Source organism: Anolis carolinensis, chromosome 4, assembly GCF_035594765.1.
Source record: "Anolis carolinensis isolate JA03-04 chromosome 4, rAnoCar3.1.pri, whole genome shotgun sequence".
NCBI lineage: Eukaryota > Metazoa > Chordata > Lepidosauria > Squamata > Dactyloidae > Anolis > Anolis carolinensis.
Window position 1 is genome coordinate 178,138,014 of NC_085844.1, and position 20,785 is coordinate 178,158,798.

The 20,785-nt window shown below is 37.2% G+C and overlaps 1 protein-coding gene across 1 annotated transcript in view; it reads left to right on the forward strand.

Annotated features, from left to right (window-relative positions):
- Window positions 1-20,785, forward strand: part of faf1 (Fas associated factor 1) — a 234,135-nt gene that overhangs the window by 150,171 nt on the left and 63,179 nt on the right. Inside the window, exon 13 of the mRNA XM_062978316.1 lies at window positions 8,006-8,160. Within this exon, the coding sequence (XP_062834386.1) occupies window positions 8,006-8,160 (155 nt within the window). The remainder of the gene's footprint in view (window positions 1-8,005; window positions 8,161-20,785) is intronic.

Consider the following 20,785-nt stretch of genomic DNA (forward strand, 5'->3'; position numbering starts at 1 on the left):
GGGGAAACCAAACTCTAGTCTTTTTGAATACCTGAGAGGGAAAATGGTGGTAGCCAGAGCAGGTAGCTCCCTCAGGTGACACTGTGACTTTCTCCTCTCCATGGATTGACCCTCATCTGCAGGACATATGGGTGTTAGCAGAATGGATCCCAACATTTTTATTCAACAAGCCATGTTATGGCCTTTCATTGCACCTTTTTTATTTTGGATTGAAATTTAAATTGGGAAAACATTAAATCCATCCTGTGCAGATTTGAAATTTATTTATTCTTTGAAATTTTCAGCTTTAAAATGCTAGGTTCAATTGTCTGGGTGTGGTTTTACCACCTTTGCAAAGGAACAAGAAAACAAAATTTTACCCTCGGGCCTTTTCAATTGCTATTATTACTTTTAAACCTTGAAACATCTGTGTTTTAAATAAATTAAGAAACATTCTAATCCAGATGTCATATGCCAAACCAGATTATAACTTACTGAAGATGAACAAGATATAAATATGATTAATTAAATCCCAAACTTTTTCTATTCAATGAAAATACAAGATGGAAAACTCTCTGGATGGAAGATTCCTTACTGGGGCACTGCAGTGCTTAGTTTCATGTTATTGAAATAAACAAGTGACTAGCTTGAACGACTAAGGCCACACACATTGGTTGGAGGGGGCAGCTAAGGTAGACCAGCATAATTCAGTCCATATGCACACCCAAATAGCTCCCAGCATATTTAACCCAAATTTGCAAACACAAAAATATTTAATTAGTTATGCAATATAAACTATTTTTAAGACCTCAAGTGCTGCATACAGTTTACAAAATTCATTGGAATAGAACTGGTCAACTCACTAGTAAAAAAGGAGAACTAAAATTCTGCTATATTAAAACTATGCAAGGGATATATTTGCCAATAGCATGTGTTTTCAAGGTTATAGTGTTCTCTGAGAGGATCAAGCAACCTAAGACAATTCGTATTTGTCACAGTTTTGGTAAATCATTTTAAATAGAGGGTGTGGAGTAGAGAGCCCTTTGAGGTTCTGTAGAGAGGGCATGCACCTCCTGGATTTTCAGACCTTTTGAAATGAATCATGAAAATGGCCCATGTAAACAGTTATTGTATTTAGTAATGTAATTTAGTAATGTAATTTAGGAGCCCTGGTGGCAAAGTGCGTTAAAGCGCTGAGCTGCTGAACTTGCAGACCGAAAGGTCCCAGGTTCAAACCCCGGGAGCGGCGTGAGCGGCTGCTGTTAGCTCCAGCTCCTGCCAACCTAGCCGTTCGAAAACATGCCAATGTGAGTAGATCAATAGGTACCACTCCAGCAGGCAGTCATGCCAGCCACATGACCTTGGAGGTGTCTACCGACAACGCCTGCTCTTCGGCTTAGATGAGCACCAACCCCCAGAGTCAGACATGACTGGACTTAACGTCAGGGGAAACCTTTACCTTTAATAACCTGGGTGCCGATGCTAAATGTGTCACCTCTCTGTTCTAATTTAGCAAAGTAAAAATGATTGCAAACTAACCCTGAGGGACATAAAACACATGAGAAATGAGATCCTTGCTCTTAATGTGCAGGCTTCTCAGTTCTTATAACATTTGTATCCATCACTTTAGAATCAATTTGCTAAGCTCTCAGCTAGTCCTAATCAGCTTGTTCTGATGGGGTGCAGTTCAGGTTCAGACTTAACCGAAGTCATATTGGTTTCTTCAAGTCAGTAAAGATTCAGTTATAAATTTGGTATACATTTACCAATTCATGCTATAAAATTTAAATATAAGCAACATTGTAATTTGCACTGCCTGCCAAACTGAACATATATATTACTATTACTAAACGAACATTGGACTATAAGTACTATGAAGCATTCAATTTATTTTTTTAAGTTTAATTATATTTAAAAAGTGATCTCCAAGGTTCTCTGTTGTACATACTAGTAAAAAATGTAATGCTGATCTATAGCAAACGGCAAGAAAAGTGTTGGACTGTCATTTATTGGATGGTATTAAACAGAGGTGGATGGTTAATTTCCTAGGACTGATCCAAGAACTTTCTCCACCAGAGACATGTAAGACACATCTGTTTCGACAGGCTTTTGAGTTCTGTTGTTGATGTTTTAAAAGGTGCTTTTAGGATGTTTTTAAGATGTTTTTTAAATTGTTGATTTTAGCTGGTTCTTGTAAGCTGCTCTGAGCCCTAGGGGAGTGGCGGCATATAAGTTTGAAAAATAAATAAATAAATAAATAAAAAATGTTGGCAGGCTATTTTTTTTCTCCTTTGCTCTTTGTGTAACCTCAATGTATAGGCAGTCCTACCGCCCAGTGTTTCTGATGAAGGAAGCTAGCATTAGTAGTGGTATTTTTAGGCAATAACTAACTACTGGCATCAACTCCACAGTTTATCCAGTGTCCACATATAATAAATAATAATAAAATTTTATTTGTATACCGTCCTATTTCCTCAGGAGGACTCAGGGCAATTTCCAACATAAAGCAAAACATTCAATTGCCCATACAACATCCACATTTTTTCAGCAGTGAAAAAACAATTAGGAAGTCAGTCATTGGCAATAATGAGCAAAGGTCCAAAATCAGAAATCTTTCTCCCAAGTATCAAATTATACTATACTTTTCAAGGATTTCAGTTTTATATTTAAAAAACCATGTTAGTGTTCACTGCTTTGGGAAATATTTGTGGAAAATATTTTTAAATATTAAATTTATTTATTTTTTAAAAAGGACTCTCAGCTCGTTTGAAGGTGCTGTGTACCTAGAAATATCAACTCATAAAATCAGTTTTGAAAATTCATCTTTGATAATAGAAAACACTCATTTTAGATATTATGAAATGTAATTTCTTCAACTATATTCCATTTTGTTGGGAAAACAGCATCCAGGTGACATGTCAGAATAGTTAATATTAATATTAATATAGGTAACAGGTATGTATGGACTTGGAACAGAATATTATAAAAGTTTTAGTGAAATATTAATACCAAAATTGTTAGAATTGTATAATGGAATAATGAAAGGAGAGAAAATTCCGGAATCGTGGAGAATGTCACTTATAATATTGATACCAAAATCAGATAAGGATTTAATGAATCCAGGGTCATATAGGCCCATATCGGTAGTAAATCAGGATGCAAAAATATTATCAGCTATAATAGCTAACAGATTAAATAAATGTATGTATAAATACATAAAAATGGACCAATGTGGATTTGTAAAAGGGATACAAATGTCAAACTTGATAGGGAGAGTAATAAATAAAATATGGAGGGCTCAAAAGGAAATGTTTAAAGTAGGGATATTAGCATTAGACATATTCAAAGCTTTTGATTGTGTGGAATGGCAGACATTAAAGGAAATTATGAACAAATTTGGAATGGGAAGTAGGATAAAAGGATTAATAGAACAATATTATTCAAAAAATTCGACAATAGTAGCAATTAATGATGGAGTGACTAAAGAAATTGAAGTGACAAGGGGAACAAGACAAGGGTGCTCTTTATCACCAATTTTGTTCACTATGGTGATTGAACTATTCGCAAATGTAATTAGGAAAGATATAAATCTGGAGGGAGTAGGAACAAAGGCAAAACAAATATTAAGCTTATTTGCTGATGATACATTGTTATATATAAAAATATGGTGGATAAAATGGAGAGGATAAAAGATTATTTAGATACATTTGGAAAGGACAATAGGTTTACAAATAAATTGGAATAAATCAGAAATGATGCTATTGAATTACACAAAAAAGAAGAAAAGGATTTTATAGAACAGAGCAAGATGGGAATAAGAATTAAGAATAAATTAAAATATTTGGGAATAATTATAACTAAGGAATTAAAAGTAATGGAAGAGGAAAATATAATAGCATTAAGGGATAAGGTTAAAAAGCAATTAGTAGAATATGAAAATTTAAATTTATCAAAGGTTTGGGAAAATTGCATTAATAAAAATGAAAATACTTCCAAGGATAAATTTTATATTTAGAATGCTACCACTCCAAATTATTGAAAAAGAATTGAATAAATGGCAGCTAATGATAAATAATTATTGTAATGGTAATAAGAGAAATAGGATAAACAAACAATTATGGTACAGACCGCAAAAGGAAGGAGGATTAGCACTCCCAGATATAAAACAATATTATGAAGCTAATAGATTAAAACTGGTTATTGAAGGAATGATAAACAAGGACGATATAGAATGGTTAAAAATAGAGTCTGAAAAAGTAGAGGAAGAAATTTGGAATATATTTTTTAAGGATTTTACAAGAAAGGAAATTAGGGAAATTGGAAATCCAATGTTAAAGAATGTATTAGACATATGGATTAAATATAAGAAAAAGTTAATACCGGAGGGTTCAAGAATAATTCCAGTTATAATGGAAAGGAAGTTCCCAAAAAATTTTAAAAATATAATGGATAAAGTATTAAGGGAAAAAAACCTAGACAAAATAGGGGACTGGATTAAGAGTGGAATGAAGAAGGGGAAATAAAATTGACATGGTTCCATGGTGTCCAGCTAGAGCAATGGTATAAGAATTGGGTAAAAAAAAAAAAGAGGGGAAGGAACCTAACCATTTTGAACAAATAATACAAAATGGAAGGGATATAGATGATTATAAAAAATTGAAAGGTGTATCTGGTAGACTGGTAGAATCTATAGAATATTCGGTGGAATAAAAGAAAGAGAGAAAAAAATACCACTCTTAAGGAAATACGGGAGGAGGAGTTAGAGATGAAAATAAATGAAATGGAATGGTCGCGATTGTGGAAACAAAGGCACTTGAAAAATTTATCAATAAGAGTTAAAGAAAATTATTATAAGATAATTTGGAAATGGTATTTAACGCCATTAAAAATGTCAAATATTAATAAAAACCATCCAAAAAAATAGCTGGAGAGGTAAGGAATTTTTGGTATAAAATATTTAAAGAGATAGATGATATAATGAACATCAAATTGGAAAGAAGCCCTGGTATTGCATTATTATCAATTTATAATAACAATAAGATGGATAAAGAAAAAGAAGCAATAACAAATTTATTGACAATAGCAAGACTGCTTATAGCAAGGAACTGGAGAAAAGTAATAGATGTTCAGATTGAAGAATGGTATAAGGAAGTATGGAAATTGGCAATAAATAATACATATTTTAAATAAAATTGTTATCATGCTGAATTTTTCAGGTCTGTTCTTTACTTGCGTGTGGTTGGTTCTTTCAGGGTATTTTGCAGGTCAAAACTATTCCAGGTAAATTTAAACATACTTGTTGCCAAACTGTTGGGTGTAATTCTTCATTGTGCGATGTGCAGCAACTTCAAATTCAATCAACTGCATCCAGAAATCGCAAGGTTTTAACTACCCAGATTTGGAATGCAACCGGCATTTTCATCTACAAATGGTGGTTAAATGTAAATTCTCCTGTTTACATACACTAAAGTGTGGGGACCTGACTTATTTTCTAGTATTTGGCCTCAACTCCTAGCTTCAAACTGTACATATTTTGGAAAGTTCATTCACATGGAAACTTATATTTAACAGTTTCATGGGGTTGTTTCTTTGGGACGAATGGAGTTTCTCAAGAGCCTTTTTTTCTCTGCTCCCAGTGAAAAGAGGAGAGCAAAGCCATCCGCTTACCACAAAGCAGTCCCACCACAAAGGAAAGATTAAGGGTTTAGGGAGAGGTCAATGTGGGTTTTTCTCTAACTAAACACTTTCCTAAAGTTTCCTTGTGGAAAAAATAATGAAGTCATCTAAGAGTTTTTAAAGAATTTTTATTTCTTTTTCACCGTCTGCATTCGCTTGTCTTCTCAGCATGGATGTTTAATCTTTCTAGGCTTTGTGAATTGGCCCAAATGAATAAGTGGTGAGCTTTCTCTCTAGGAGCTAGCGGCTTATTCTAAGGCCCTAATCACTGAGTAAACACATCTTTGCCCTCTCTCTCTTACAACTGCTATATAATAGTGGAGATTCTAGCACAGTAACCTGGATATTGCAGGGATCCACGCTTTGAAATGCAGAATGGCTGATCCTCCAAAACAGACAGTGCCTGATCTTCTCCAGCCTCTTTCTTCTTTTTTAAATTAAATATCACCGCAGAGATGCTGTTTTATTGCCTGATATTGTGCATTAGTGCCCTGGATTTTCAAGTTTAGTTTCAGTCAACATTGTTGGCTGCACTTATATGGAACTGTGCATGTTAGGCTTATTGGTGGCCTTTCCTGGCACATGTGTACTGGGTTTGAATAACTTTTTAAATTAAAGCAGGCAAACATTAATGTAAATGTCTAATCCCTTTTCCAAAGTCTACTGTTCAAATGTTCTGTGCTTTCAAAAACAGATTTTAGAACTTTCCCAAACCCCATTCTCTGATACTTATTAAACTAAGTGAATTGTTACAAGATAATTCCCTATGTATGTAGCATATTTATTTTCAATTGGAATTTTTTAGTTAAACACATTGGCTAGGATTATAAAAGATTAGCATGCTGGTATGGCTGGTTCTATTCTTTTTTTAAAAAATCCCAAATAATAGACCACATTATACATCATAAACTGTTTTTGAAACTCGTCTCAGTTTCAGAAGCAAATTTCTATGAGCACTGATGTTCCAGAAACAAAGATCTAACCTCATGAGATGAACCAATTGCACCTTGGCCACTTCCTTTGGAGGCAGATTTGAATAGTTTTCATTGTAAACATTTTGCACAACATTTTTGTTAACTGACTTCTGTCTTAATATCTTGCTGTAGTATGTAGTTGTAATTATATGCCTTCCAGTCATATCTGACTTATGGAAACCCTTTCACGGGATTTTCTTAGCAATATTTGTTTAGAGAGGCTTTGCCTTCCTCTGAGGCTTAGAAACTTTGAAAATAGCATGAAGTGGTTTTCCATAGCTTAAGCATAAGCAGTCCCAGTCAAATGCTTAAACCATTACTCCACATTGGCTCTTGGTAGTAGATGACAACACATTTAGTGGAAGTTTCTACATGAGATTGCATTTTCTGCAAATGAAATCAGATTCTAGAGTGCTACAATAATTTTCATAAAGTTATCACAAATTTAAATGATTTGTTTTATTTTAATAAAGTACATTATAGCAAAAACAGTACACTGTTATGTATTGAACAGACTTAATATAGTTCACAGCCTACTTTTATTTAAGTAGATTGGGAAACAGATGAATGATCTGAGATCAAAAGGAACAAAAAAAAAAACCCTGTTTCCATATAGCTACAATTGAGATGAATATGACTAAGCAAATAGGACCAAATCTTAATATTAGGTGTGACATTCCACTGCTCTGGGACACTCTCCTATGGATACGAAAAAACCTGAGTGTTCATGTCCCAGATTATTAGATGGCAGTAGCATGTGTAGCTTCATATGGGGCATGACAATCTGCAGTCACTTGAAATACCATGGATCCAGAGTGCCTACTGTACTTGCAATTTGTAGAATGCAGTTACTCCAGATCCAAAAACAGGGAAGTTGCGGATTTTGTAAAATGTCAGGCTGCTACTGAAAATAACACTTCCCTTTTTTTCTCGCTCCCTAATGTGTATCAACATTTTTTCTCTTCGGTTTTTAATTAAAATTTGCCATTTATTGTAATAATTGTTGGATGTAGACATATTTTAGATTGGTTTTTTTTTTATAATCGTAAGAAAATATAATGATAGCAGTACTTCTTTCTCTATAAAACACTTATTTTTGAAGAATACAGTACTTGTTTTGGTCATTTATTTTCTTTTTACAAGAGAAGGAAGTACTGTTAAAGAGAAGCAACATTAAATAAAAGGTTTGTTTCTAAGGTAGCAACATACACTGTATACTTTGAATCTCTCCACTAAAATCATGAAGAAATCTTTAAAATATTTAGTTAGGGTTGAGATGTGAATTTTGTTTCAGTTTTAAACCATGTTAGGGGTGTGCGTGTGTGTATATCAATTGAATTTGAGCAATATGTTTATACTTTCCCCTTGTTTTTCAGAGAAAGCTTCTTGCTGTCTACCTCCACCATGATGAAAGTGTGCTGACCAATGTGTTCTGTTCTCAAATGCTTTGTGCCGAATCTATTGTTTCCTACCTTAGTCAGAACTTTATAACCTGGGCATGGGATATGACAAAAGAAGCAAATAGAGCAAGGTAGGTGGTTTTAAGATGGGTATTAAAGGGACTTAAGGGTCTGAAATCTTTAGCATGCACTGGATGGCCCTTGTGATTTCTTCCAACTCTATGATTCTATATTTGTAATTTGTGTTCTATAATTGTCAATTTAAAGAAGGAATGGGCTATTGTATGGTATTGAGAGAAGAACACTGCGGTAGCTCACAGTCCTTCAGGGGCTGCAGTATTGCCATTCCTATAAAAAAAAATGGCCCACCCCTAGTTTGCTATATGTTGATCGGTATATCAATTTAGACAGATTAGTGTTATCAGGATACATAATTAATTTAGCAAAATGCCATTATGGTCCATGTCCAATTTGCCTAGCTACCTTTTTTTCCTTTCTCTTTAAAAGGATGGGCAGCTAGGAAAGAGGTTTAAGCAAAAGAGACGGTGTGTGCGTGCGTGTGTGTGTGTGCGCGCGCACTGCAGCTACTTTGAAGTGGCGTTTTTAGGTGAAGGTTGGAAAAAATATCAGCACTGAAGTGGAACTTCAGTGCTGAAATGTGGAGTGTTTCTGTCTATGATGCCAGGAGTTTCAAAAATTTCATAATATTTTATAAATTCCCTTATGTGGATTTGTTTTGTAACATAGGAGTGAAGCCTTAGCTCTAAAGTCACTTTTTCACCATCTGTTCCTTTGTTATTGGTAGCTTATAATGCACCATATGAAGTTTAGTTTCATGTGCCTTTGTACAGAGCTCATGTGGGCTCATTTTGTGATCCAAAAAGCATTTTGCAATATGTAGACTTGCTGCACTGGATTTAACCTGCTTTATTTCACTGCTAGCAAAGAAATAATATTCTACAGCTTTGTCATGATGAGTAAAATAGAACTTTTAACACTCTGTTCGGGTGATACAATTGTTATGCCTTATATTGGAAATAGCAATAATTCTCCCTTCTTTCCTTCCATATTATGCTATTACTGGTAATGCTCTTTATAAAAACTGTCTGGTTCAACTTTTCAGTGTGATTTTTACATTTTACTCTGAAATGAATTATGACTGACTGTTTTTATTTTGGACCGTAAAATTATAGTAAGACCTGCTTTTCGTTTAATTACAGGTGTTGATTTCATGATGCTGTTGATATACCTACTGTCTAATGCAAACTGAGCAGTTCAGGAAAATATTTGTCTATCTGTTAGATGACAATTCACTGACTTGTGCATTTTCTCCCATCGTCCCTGTGTCATGTTTCCAGTTCAGACTGACTTATGCAATTGTCCTAATTAGCAAACCATAATGGACATAATACATATTTTTATTTATCTGGCATTGTTAAGCCACACTTCTATTTCTATTAATTATTATTGAAAGAGGGATGAAATGTGATTTCAAAAATATGAATGAAGCATAGGTGCTTTTATAACAAGGAAAAACAAGTGGACAAGAGGTTGGGCTTAATCTTATACTGCTGCCATTCACTTAGAATAAGGAATCCCCTCCTTTCCTTTTATCCAACAACTGGCTGTGGAAGGAAACACTATTCTAAACCATCTGCAGTGGCTAGGTTCAGGCTGACTACCTGCTGTTATATTGTTCTAGTCTCTGTTTAATTCTCTAGTTTCTTTTATTTTGCATTGACAAAAAATGTGTAGTTTCCTTTGAAAAACTGTGTTTGAGGGAGTTTTTTTATGACTGACAACCAACAGACATGTCCTTGCTTTGTTGTGATTTACTAAAGAAGTCTATTAAGTAGCACAACTTTGATACACTAGTTATAAGAGTTTGCAGGTTACAGAGACACCTGTGGTGACCAAAGCGACAGAAGCTGCTTATTAGGAAGAATCCGTACAGCTGTGTCCTATTAACTCCTTGTGACACTTTTAGAAACACTACATAAAGGGCTTGTTTAAGGCTTTATAGCCATCCTCAATGAATCTAGAACCTGATTGTGAAATACAATAAGATGCTTAAGCTTATGCTTTTCTGTTTTGCTATGAGTTTATGGCAAATAAACATGTAGCAGGGATATTTTCAAATTAAGAATAGCTGCATAAACAAAATACAGTAGAGTCTCGCTTATCCAACGTAAACGGGCCGGCAGAACGTTGGATAAGCGAATATGTTGGATAATAAGGAGAGATTAAGGAAAAGCCTATTAAACATCAAATTAGGTTATGATTTTACAAATTAAGCACCAAAACATCATGTTATACAACAAATTTGACAGAAAAAGTAGTTCAATATGCAGTAATGTTATGTTGTAATTACTGTATTTATGAATTTAGCACCAAAATATCACGATATATTGAAAACATTGACTACAAAAATGGCTTGGATAATCCAGAAACTTGCATAAGCAAGGCTTGGATAAGTGAGACTCTACTGTACTACTAATTCTTAATTTATACATAGCAGCATAAATTACTCTTTGATTTTGGAGCTCTTATCCTCACTATGTGAATAAACAGTATTTCATTTCATCTGTGGACTCCTTTCCTGTATATCTCCACTCTCTTCAACTTTTTGTCATAATTTTTGTCACCTTTTTGTGCAAGAAGTGGCATCAGACCCAAACCTGAAACTATCTCTTCCTCTCATTGTGATGGAGGTGGATGAAGTAGATTGAAAGAACAAATATGTCTTTAAAATATAATGGGTTCTTCATGCCCCATTGTATCAGAAAGACATATTATGATGAAGAACAGCAAAACAAAGCGTAATTAAATCTTTTGATTATTACTTTTTCTGCATTCAGAATACAGGAGCAACAAAAATACATCCCATCAAGTTAAATAAAATATATTCTAAATAATGGCAGCTATTTAAAAACTCTTTCAGACCTTCATACACTTGCAGTTTTAACCAGCAATTTAAGATCAAACCCATCAATCAGGCATTTAAAGCTATGTTTAACTCTTGAACCCTAAGCCTTAGGGTACAATATTCTAAGTATTCTCTTCTTTGACAGGTGCTTGTTAGTCCTAATGTTCAAGTGATTTGTGAAGTGGAATTGTGAAACAAATTGGGCAAACATATTTCTTAATTACCTTCCATGACCAAATAACCAGTTTCACACATTATTTACTCTTTTTATTAGCTTCCTGATATATCGCTGGATGGAGACCTGTTGAGTCAATCTGTTGCCTCTGTATGTTCTGCATGAACATTGATGCCTTTTGGTCTGGCATGTGTGCTTTTGAATGTTGTTAATGTAACAGAGAAAGCTGGAGACAGCTAAAGATAAATCCATGATCTATTAAAGTAGTTTATACCCCAGATACAGAAAATAAAGAAAATACAATAGCTGGTTTGAGTCTCACTTAATATAATAATAATAACTTTATTTTTATACCTCGCCTCCATCTCCCCACAGGAACTCGGGGCGGCTAACATGGGGCCAAGCCCAAAATTCCACAATAAACAAAATCAAATACATTCATAATAAAACAAACATCATTGACATTTAACATGGAATCAGAAGCAAATTGATAGAAATCAATAAATAATTGGGAAAGAATGTAAAAAGATATGTGGATGGATATTAGATGTTGTAAGCAAACGAGATGGTTGTCTTTCATAGAATGGAAATGTTCAGAAGAGGGATTTTGTAAAATACTTGAGTGGATCTATTTCCTCTCTAGGTTGTAGTCCTTTTTTAGCCTTCTTTCTCTTAGACATTTGTCAGAAAAATAATTTCAATTTTTTTAACCTCTAGCATATTTTCAATTGAGAATACAAAAGTTGCCCAGGTCAGGAGTCTAATTAATGTTTTTAAAATATAGATTCACAAATGCCAGGCAAGTTTGTCGGTCTATGGCTTGTTTTGTAGAAGAGGCAGCGAGGAGAAGGTGAGGAGGAAACCCTCCTGTTTTTTTTATTATATCCCACCCACTTATTTTCTCCTTTTCTCCTTTGCTTTTGATTTTAGTGTTGGTCTTCACAGAATGTCAAGATCAATTTGCAGCATGGTTAAACTCAAGGTTTGCATTCTGCCAGCATCAATTGTCCTTACAAACAATGCTGTGTGTTCTTGTAACTTCAGAAGCTTTTAAAAGGATCATGGCAAGGGCAGCATCTAATGACTTTATTAGTATAGGATTTCAAAACAGGCTCAGTAATTGTTCACATCTCTTTGTCATCTAGTCATAATTAGTGCATAACATTGTTCAGGGTTGCAGTTGTGAATGGTTTCCTAATAGCAATGAAACGAATGAAAAAAGGAAAGGAAGGGATGAAAGGTGATTGTCTCTTCGCGTCGCATGTATTGAAATAATGGATGAATTGTTTGTAATGCTCAATGTATCTACTAAACAAAATGTACACACTTGAAGATGATAGCTTGCTACATGTTTTGAGTTATGAATTAAAAGCACATAAAGTGTTGGAAGCCTAGGACACTAAAGTTAATGATGAGTAATTTGAAGTTCTCTCCTTCATGGGGTCGCCACAGATTGTGGTCAGCTTGACAGTAGTTAACAAACAACTCCATCTTTTCTCAGTGATGTCTGTCCCAAGGTCCAATATTGTAAGCTTTTTATAGTTAAATTGTGATAGTTTGGACTCAGCTTTCAGATAAATGAAAGACATGAGCTAAAACTAAGAATATTCTAAAGGCATATTGACTTCCTTGAAAGCTTTTACTGGCAAATAAGCGTTTTTCAAATTTCCTAGAGAGCCTTTCTTTCATTCTGCATTTTAATTTTATAAGTTATCATGGAAGGGCTATGCTGTAATAGATGGCCTATATATATAAGAGCATAGGATATTCCACAAAGAAATGCATTTTATTAATTATTTCCTCAGTTCCAACTATTGATGAATCCCTTTTTAGGGCCAGACCCTCATATAGTGACATAAACAAAATAAATGGCACAGTGATACTTTAGACAAATTGTGTAAGTGTACAATTAGAAGGGTGAGAAAACTCTTTTAGATCTCACATATAGTTATTTTGCTAAGGACATGCAGGAATGAAAGGATTTGTTTTTAAGATTGTCTTAAAAGCTTGTATGGAAGGGACCAACTGAATGTCAACCCAGAGAATAATTCTGTACATGTAGAGTTGATGCTGAGAAGTCTTAATGTCTCATGCCTGTGAACTTATCAATTTTAGCAGTGGGCACACAAGCAAGTCTTCCAACACAGGTGTTGAATTACAGTCCTGGTAAAACAGATTAAGGTAAACTACCTCAATCTCAAACTGTTGGTGGCTTTACAGTTTAACAACACTTAGGTTGGAACTGGAAATGCACTAATCCCCAGTGCAACTGGTCCAAAAGTAATATTAATATTCAGACTCTATTAATGTTTCAAACCCATCTTCAGAATAGGATGTACATTGCACTAATCTAATCTGAAGATTATTAGCTCATGAGTAACTAAGGCCAAATCCAATTCCTCCAGAAGAGAGTTGCTACTGGCATAAAAGCCTGGGGCACCTATGGTGACTGCTGCTGCCTGTACTTCTAACCAGTCAAATGTCAGCTAGTTATATGAAGGGGGCACTCTCCGTTTTTTGAGCTATAAAGAGGACAGGAATTTTCCCAAGGATTTAATTTCAGTTTCTCACCTCATGAAAGGAGGCATATACCTCGTTCATTCCAATCCAGACACCACAGCCATTGAAAAAAAACCCCAAAAGATAATTTCCCTTCCCAAAATCAGTTCTGTTTGCAAAAGAGAATAGAAGTTATTATTTCCTTTTTGTCCACACTTAGAAAGGGTGTCAGGGACTTGAAAGTACATTACATAGTTTATTGAGCTCTACCTAGAGAGAACCAGGTCCTATAGACAGCATTGATCTTTACTAACTATCCTTTGCAGTACATACAGGAAACAAAACAACATAAACAAATACACAAAGAGGTGGTTTGGGGCACTCTGCACATAAAGTGCGTGCATATTACTTAACTGTACAAAGATCCCACTTGGCCACCACACTCACCAAGAGATGCAACAAAAGCAAAACATTCCCATCACATTCACCAGCTGTGGCATGTTCCGCTTTTTCACACAAAAACTAGTCAACTACATCTGCTCCAAATGCAAACAGATGACTCTGATGGAGCAGAGGATCCAACAGCTCGAGCACCGTATTAAGACCCTTAAGGACATTCAGGCACTTGAGCTCTTCTTGGACACTGCACAACACGCTGCTGTAGATCTGCAGCCTGCATCACACCAACACCACCATGACCATGATCAGGAACCTTATGGGGAGATCAACTCAAAGGTAGACAACCCTCAGGCTTGGAAGGAGGTCACCCATAGGAGACACAGGACCAGGCAGCCTCCGCTGAACTCCTCTGCTCAGCTGGATTTACACAACAGATTTGAAATTCTTACACCACTAACATACAGTCAGGAAACACATCTTGTGGAGGACCACAGTTACTTAGATACCACTCAGTGGGCCACCCTTGATCAATGCGCAGGGGATAGCCCTGACGGGAACAGTGCATCACCACATTCACACTTATGTAATCATGCAAATGCTCCATCCCCAATCGTAGACCAGGAGCAACAGGAACATCCTTGGGAGAGTAATGGGCTCTCGGATGTATCTCAATGGATTGTCATTGATGAATGCACTGGGGATGTTGAGGAGGAGGACAACACTTTACACCTACATGATTCACTTCAACAGGAACACTCTTCAGGGGACATACACACTGTCTTGCACAAAAGGGACCCTGTCAATCCTCAAAGGAAACAGGTCTTGGTAGTAGGTGACTCCCTCCTTAGAGGAACGGAAGCCATCATTTCCAGACCGGATGGGATGGCTCGAGAAACATGCTGCCTCCCGGGGCAAAAATACACCATATCACTCAGAGGCTCAGCAGGCTCCTAAAGCCCCATCACCCTCCCCACCTTATGTTGATTCATGTAGGTACCATACTTTTCAAAAGATCACAAATGATTTTCGAGCTCTGGGAACAAAGCTAAAACTGTATAATGTACATGTGATCTTTTCATCCCTCCTCCCCGTTGTAGGACATGGCTCTACAAGGACCGGAAAAATAGTACAGGTCAATAACTGGCTCAGAAAATGGTGTCAAGAGGAGCATTTTGGCTTCCTTGACCATGGTCTACTCTTCCAAGAGGATGGACTACTGGCAAGTGATGGGGTGCATCTCACACAAGTAGGAAAACATATTTTTGCACACAGACTCACAAACCTCATCAGGCGCACTTTAAACTAGATCCACTGGGGGAGGGGAACAACCCACGACCACAGGGAACCGCCAAAAGGCTAAACGGAGGGCTGCACAAATACAGCAAGGACCAAGTACAGAGAGCACAATAATCCCAAATAAACAGCTCAAGGGGAGGTCACAGGGGCTTACATGTCTTTACACTAATGCTCAGAGCATGGGAAATAAGCAAGATGAACTCCAACTCTTAGCACAGCACCACACATACGATGTCATAGGCATCACTGAAACCTGGTGGGATGACTCCCATCACTGGAATTTAACCATTGTTGGCTATAACCTCTTTCACAGAAATAGAACAAAGGGGAGAGGAGGGGGAGTAGCTTTATATGTCAAAAACAGTTACGTTGCAGAAGAAATGCAAGACTGTAATCCGGGAAACCAGCTTGAAAGCATCTGGATAAGAATCAAGGGAACCAGGACTCAAAAAGATCTTGTTGTGGGTGTCTACTACAGACCTCCGAGTCAGGATGAAGGACTTGATGAAGCCTTCTGTCAACAGCTGACCAAACAGGCACAAAGAAGAGATATAGTAGTCATGGGCGATTTCAATTATCCCGATATCTGCTGGAAAACAAACTCAGCCAAGAGTACAAAGTCCAACAAATTCCTCACTTGCCTTGCAGACAATTTTATAGTCCAGAAGGTAGAAGAGGCAACAAGAGGATCAGCAACTCTTGATCTAATCTTAACAAATGTGGAAGACCTGATCAATACAGTTGAAGTGGTTGGATCCTTAGGGGCAAGTGACCATGTGCTCCTGCAGTTTGCCATACAAAGGAATGCTGAAACTAAGAGAAGTCAAACACGCATTCTGGACTTTAAGAGAGCTGACTTCCAAAAAATGAAGGAATTACTGAGCGGCATTCCATGGACGCCAATATTAAAAAAGGGAGTTAAGGATGGATGGGAGTTTTTCAAAAGTGAAATACTCAAGGCGCAAATGCAAACAGTGCCAACAAAGAAGAAAAATAAGACAAGTGCACAGAAGCCAGAATGGATGTCCAAAGAACTTCTAACTGAGCTAAAGCTCAAAAGTGACATGCACAAGAAGTGGAAAGGGGGAGAAATCACCAAAGAAGAATTCAAACATAGAGCCAACACCTGTAGGGAAAAGGTTCGCAAGGCTAAAGCGCAAAATGAGCTCAGGCTTGCCAGGGACATAACAAACAACAAAAAAGGCTTTTTTGCTTACGTTGGTAGAAAAAGGAAGAAAAAGGAAGCGATAGGGCCTCTGCAAGGAGAAGATGGGGTGATGGCGACAGGGGATAGGGAAAAGGCAGAACTGCTTAATACCTTCTTTGCCTCGATCTTCTCACAAAAAGAAAGCCATCTTCAACCTCAGCAACATGGAATGGACGAAGGATTGGGGGAAATCCAACCCCAAATAGGGAAACAAGTTGTCCAGGAACACCTGGCTTCTCTAAACGAATTCAAGTCCCCAGGGCCAGATCAGCTACATCCAAGAGTATTGAAGGAACTAGCGGAAGTTATTTCAGAACCACTGGCAATTATCTTCGAGAGTTCTTGGAGAACGGGAGAAGTCCCAGCAGATTGGAGAAGGGCGAATGTGGTCCCTATCTTCAAGAAGGGAAAAAAGAACGACCCAAGCAATTACCGTCCGGTCAGCCTCACATCGATACCAGGCAGGATTCTGGAAAGGATCATTAAGGAAGTGGTCTGCAAACACTTAGAAACAAATGCGGTCATTGCTAATAGTCAACACGGATTTACCAAAAACAAGTCATGCCAGACTAATCTGATCTCTTTTTTCGATAGAGTTGCGAGTTGGGTCGATACAGGGAATGCTGTGGATGTAGCGTACCTGGATTTCAGTAAGGCCTTCGACAAAGTCCCCCACGACCTTCTGGCAAACAAACTAGTTAAATGTGGGCTAGACAAAACTACGGTTAGGTGGATCTGTAATTGGCTAAGCGAACGAACCCAAAGGGTGCTCACCAATGCGTCGTCTTCATCATGGAAAGAAGTGACAAGTGGAGTGCCGCAGGACTCCGTCCTGGGCCCGGTTCTGTTCAACATCTTTATTAACGACTTAGACGAAGGGTTAGAAGGCACGATCATCAAGTTTGCAGACGACACAAAACTGGGAGGGATAGCTAACACTCCAGAAGACAGGAGCAGAATTCAAAACGATCTTGACAGACTAGAGAGATGGGCCGAAACTAACAAAATGAAGTTCAACAGGGACAAATGCAAGATACTTCACTTTGGCAGAAAAAATGGAAATCAAAGATACAGAATGGGGGACGCCTGGCTTGACAGCAGTGTGTGCGAAAAAGACCTTGGAGTCCTCGTGGACAACAAGTTAAACATGCGCCAACAATGTGATGCAGCAGCTAAAAAAGCCAATGGGATTCTTGCCTGCATCAATAGGGGAATAGCGTCTAGATCCAGGGAAGTCCTGCTCCCCCTCTATTCTGCCTTGGTCAGACCACACCTAGAATACTGCGTCCAATTCTGGGCACCGCAGTTGAAGGGAGATGTTGACAAGCTGGAAAGCGTCCAGAGGAGGGCAACTAAAATGATTAAGGGTCTGGAGAACAAGCCCTATGAGGAGCGGCTTAAAGAGCTGGGCATGTTTAGCCTGCAGAAGAGAAGGCTGAGAGGAGACATGATAGCCATGTACAAATACGTGAAGGGAAGTCATAGGGAGGAGGGAGCAAGCTTGTTTTCTGCTGCCCTGCAGACTAGGACACGGAACAATGGCTTCAAACTACAGGAAAGTAGATTCCACCTGAACATCAGGAAGAACTTCCTCACTGTGAGAGCTGTTCGACAGTGGAACTCTCTCCCCCAGACTGTGGTGGAGGCTCCTTCTTTGGAGGCTTTTAAGCAGAGGCTGGATGGCCATCTGTCGGGGGTGCTTTAAATGCGATTTCCTGCTTCTTAGCAGGGGGTTGGACTGGATGGCCCATGAGGTCTCTTCCAACTCTACTATTCTATGATTCTATGATGTCCTTCAAACACTCTTCCGTGAGTTAGAAAACCTTAATTTCGTCACTCATTAGAAATAATGGATTGATATTGCCTACATCTCTAGTAATCTAATAGTCCCAAAGGGACTCCTAGTTCAACCAGTTAAATGGACAGAGCTCTATTTGATAACTTTATAGATAAATAACCTATTCCTCAGTTCATACCTTCACCAGTGCAACAGCTCCAGAACAAGCTGGTGCTATGCTACTTTGAGAAGGTACCAAACGCTAATTTATCTATTTCAGAATTTACCAGATTGTGAAAAAGGAGCTATGCTTTCTTTGTATGCAGCTATAATGTTTTCTCTGCATTTTACCCAATGTCCATTGGAAAACATACATCATTAAATCAATCAACTGCTACCTGTGGAGAAGATGCCCTGGGATTGATGTGAAATTATAAAGTGTGAAAATTCTCTTGTAGAACTGTGCACTATGACTTTATTGATAGCAGTGCAGCATGCATGCCTTCAATATCAAGTCCTTCGGTTGTTCAGATCTGTAGAGCAGAAGGTACAAAAGAATGGGATCCTGTGGTGCTTTTTGTGGAAAAGCTTTGATGCAGAAGAGTGGTTGCCTGATGCTGACCTTTTGAGGAAAAAAGAATGAAGGCAACTGGGCACAATTCCATTTACCATTCTATAAGCTCACAGGTGCATCAGCAATATCTCTTGTTTTGGTATCAAAATTTCTCGTATTATATAGCATAGTTGTGGGAATATTTTTAAATTGCAAGATGTTAATATGTAGTTTCTTTAACCATGAACAATGCGTAAGTAACCATGTTCACTATTAAGCAAAAACAAAATCCAGAATGCACATTTTTATTAGGGCAAGTAGAAAGTACAGAAGATCATCACACTAGGTTTGCAGCTTGCTCAGTGACATCTTCATCAGGCAAAAACAATAGAATAAAACCATGCAGCAGGAACAAAAGTAATTCTGTTGAAGTCATGAGTTTTCAAGTGTGTGTTTTGTAGTTTTGGTTGTTACAGTGAGAGTTTGTTCATGCAGGCCAAAACCTCAGTTCCCATTTTTCCACCACATTTTTCCTGAAAATAGGAGGTTGAAGATCAACTGGGACACTAGCTGCTTTAAAAAGCTATAATATTTCATATCTCCATTGCAACACTCGTTCCTTAAATACATTCTGACTTTCTCCATTGAGGTGAAAGGTTGCAATTTTGACACAATGATCTTCCCAGAAAGATTCAATGTTGCATGATGTGGAGAGAGTTTTAGGTGTAGCAAATAAACATGCCAAAATAAGCCAATTTAGATTACTTTCCCTTGTCCTTGAAAATCAAGTCTTCATGTACGAGTATGATGCCAGCTTCCTCTCTTCAGGATAGGCTTTTCCTGCTTATGGATAAGATAGAGAACTTTAAGTCCAAAAATGGATTGAACAAACTTAAAATCCATACTGTGCATTGATGATCCCTTTATTAAATCAATCAGAAGACACAAGACAAAATGTTGCACTGACTTTCAAAGCTTACTGGCATCTTCTTCAGGCAAAGATGGTAGAGAAAACAATGCAGGGAAAACAACTATGATATTGTTAAAGTCATAAAACTGAATCAGGAGTGGCAATAAGCACTATATTTCTAGAGAGGACAGCATAACAGTACTGTACTTTTACTGCAGCCTTCTCCATTTTTTGGCCTTTGAATGTGCTAGACTGCAACCCCATAATCTCCAGTTACTATGGCCATGGTATCAGTGATTATTGTAACACATTCAGAGTCTAACCTGTCTAAGAAAGACTACCAGATCATCTCAGACTGGCTCTTGTCCCTCATCCCACCAAAGGAGATTCTAGTGCAGGTTGAGCATCTCTTATCCAGAATTCCGAAATCCTCCAAAGTCGTCCTGATGAATGACTGATAGTGACACATCAGTTTTCTGATGGTTCAATGTACACAAATATGGATTAATTCAAAATTGTTTAAAATATTGTATAAAATTAATTTTAGGCATTGTGTATAATAAGGTATATATGAAACATAAATGATTTTCATGTTTAGATTGGATCCTTTCTCCAGGGTATTTTCATTGCGTATTTATATGCAAATACAGGTATTCCAAAATTTTAAAAAATCCAAAACGCTTTTGGTCCCAAGCATTTTGGATAAAGGAGACTCAGTCTAGTTTAACATATGGCTTTGAAATCTAAAATAATTGTAAATGTTTTTTAAAAGGGCAGTCTGTTTTCAACTTTCTGCCAGCTTCCCTCCAATGTCCAGCCAAGCAAATAGTTGGGGAAAATGTAGTGTTCTAGTCAGTAGACTTGGTGCAGATCCCCACTCCAGTAAATACTTCTCTGAGATCAATAGAAGATTTTTAAAAAATTGTAACTCAAAATTATGTGACACCCCCCTTTTGTTCCCTCAAATCAATTACTGTATATAAGGTTTGCTGCATTTGCTGCTCTCATCTATTT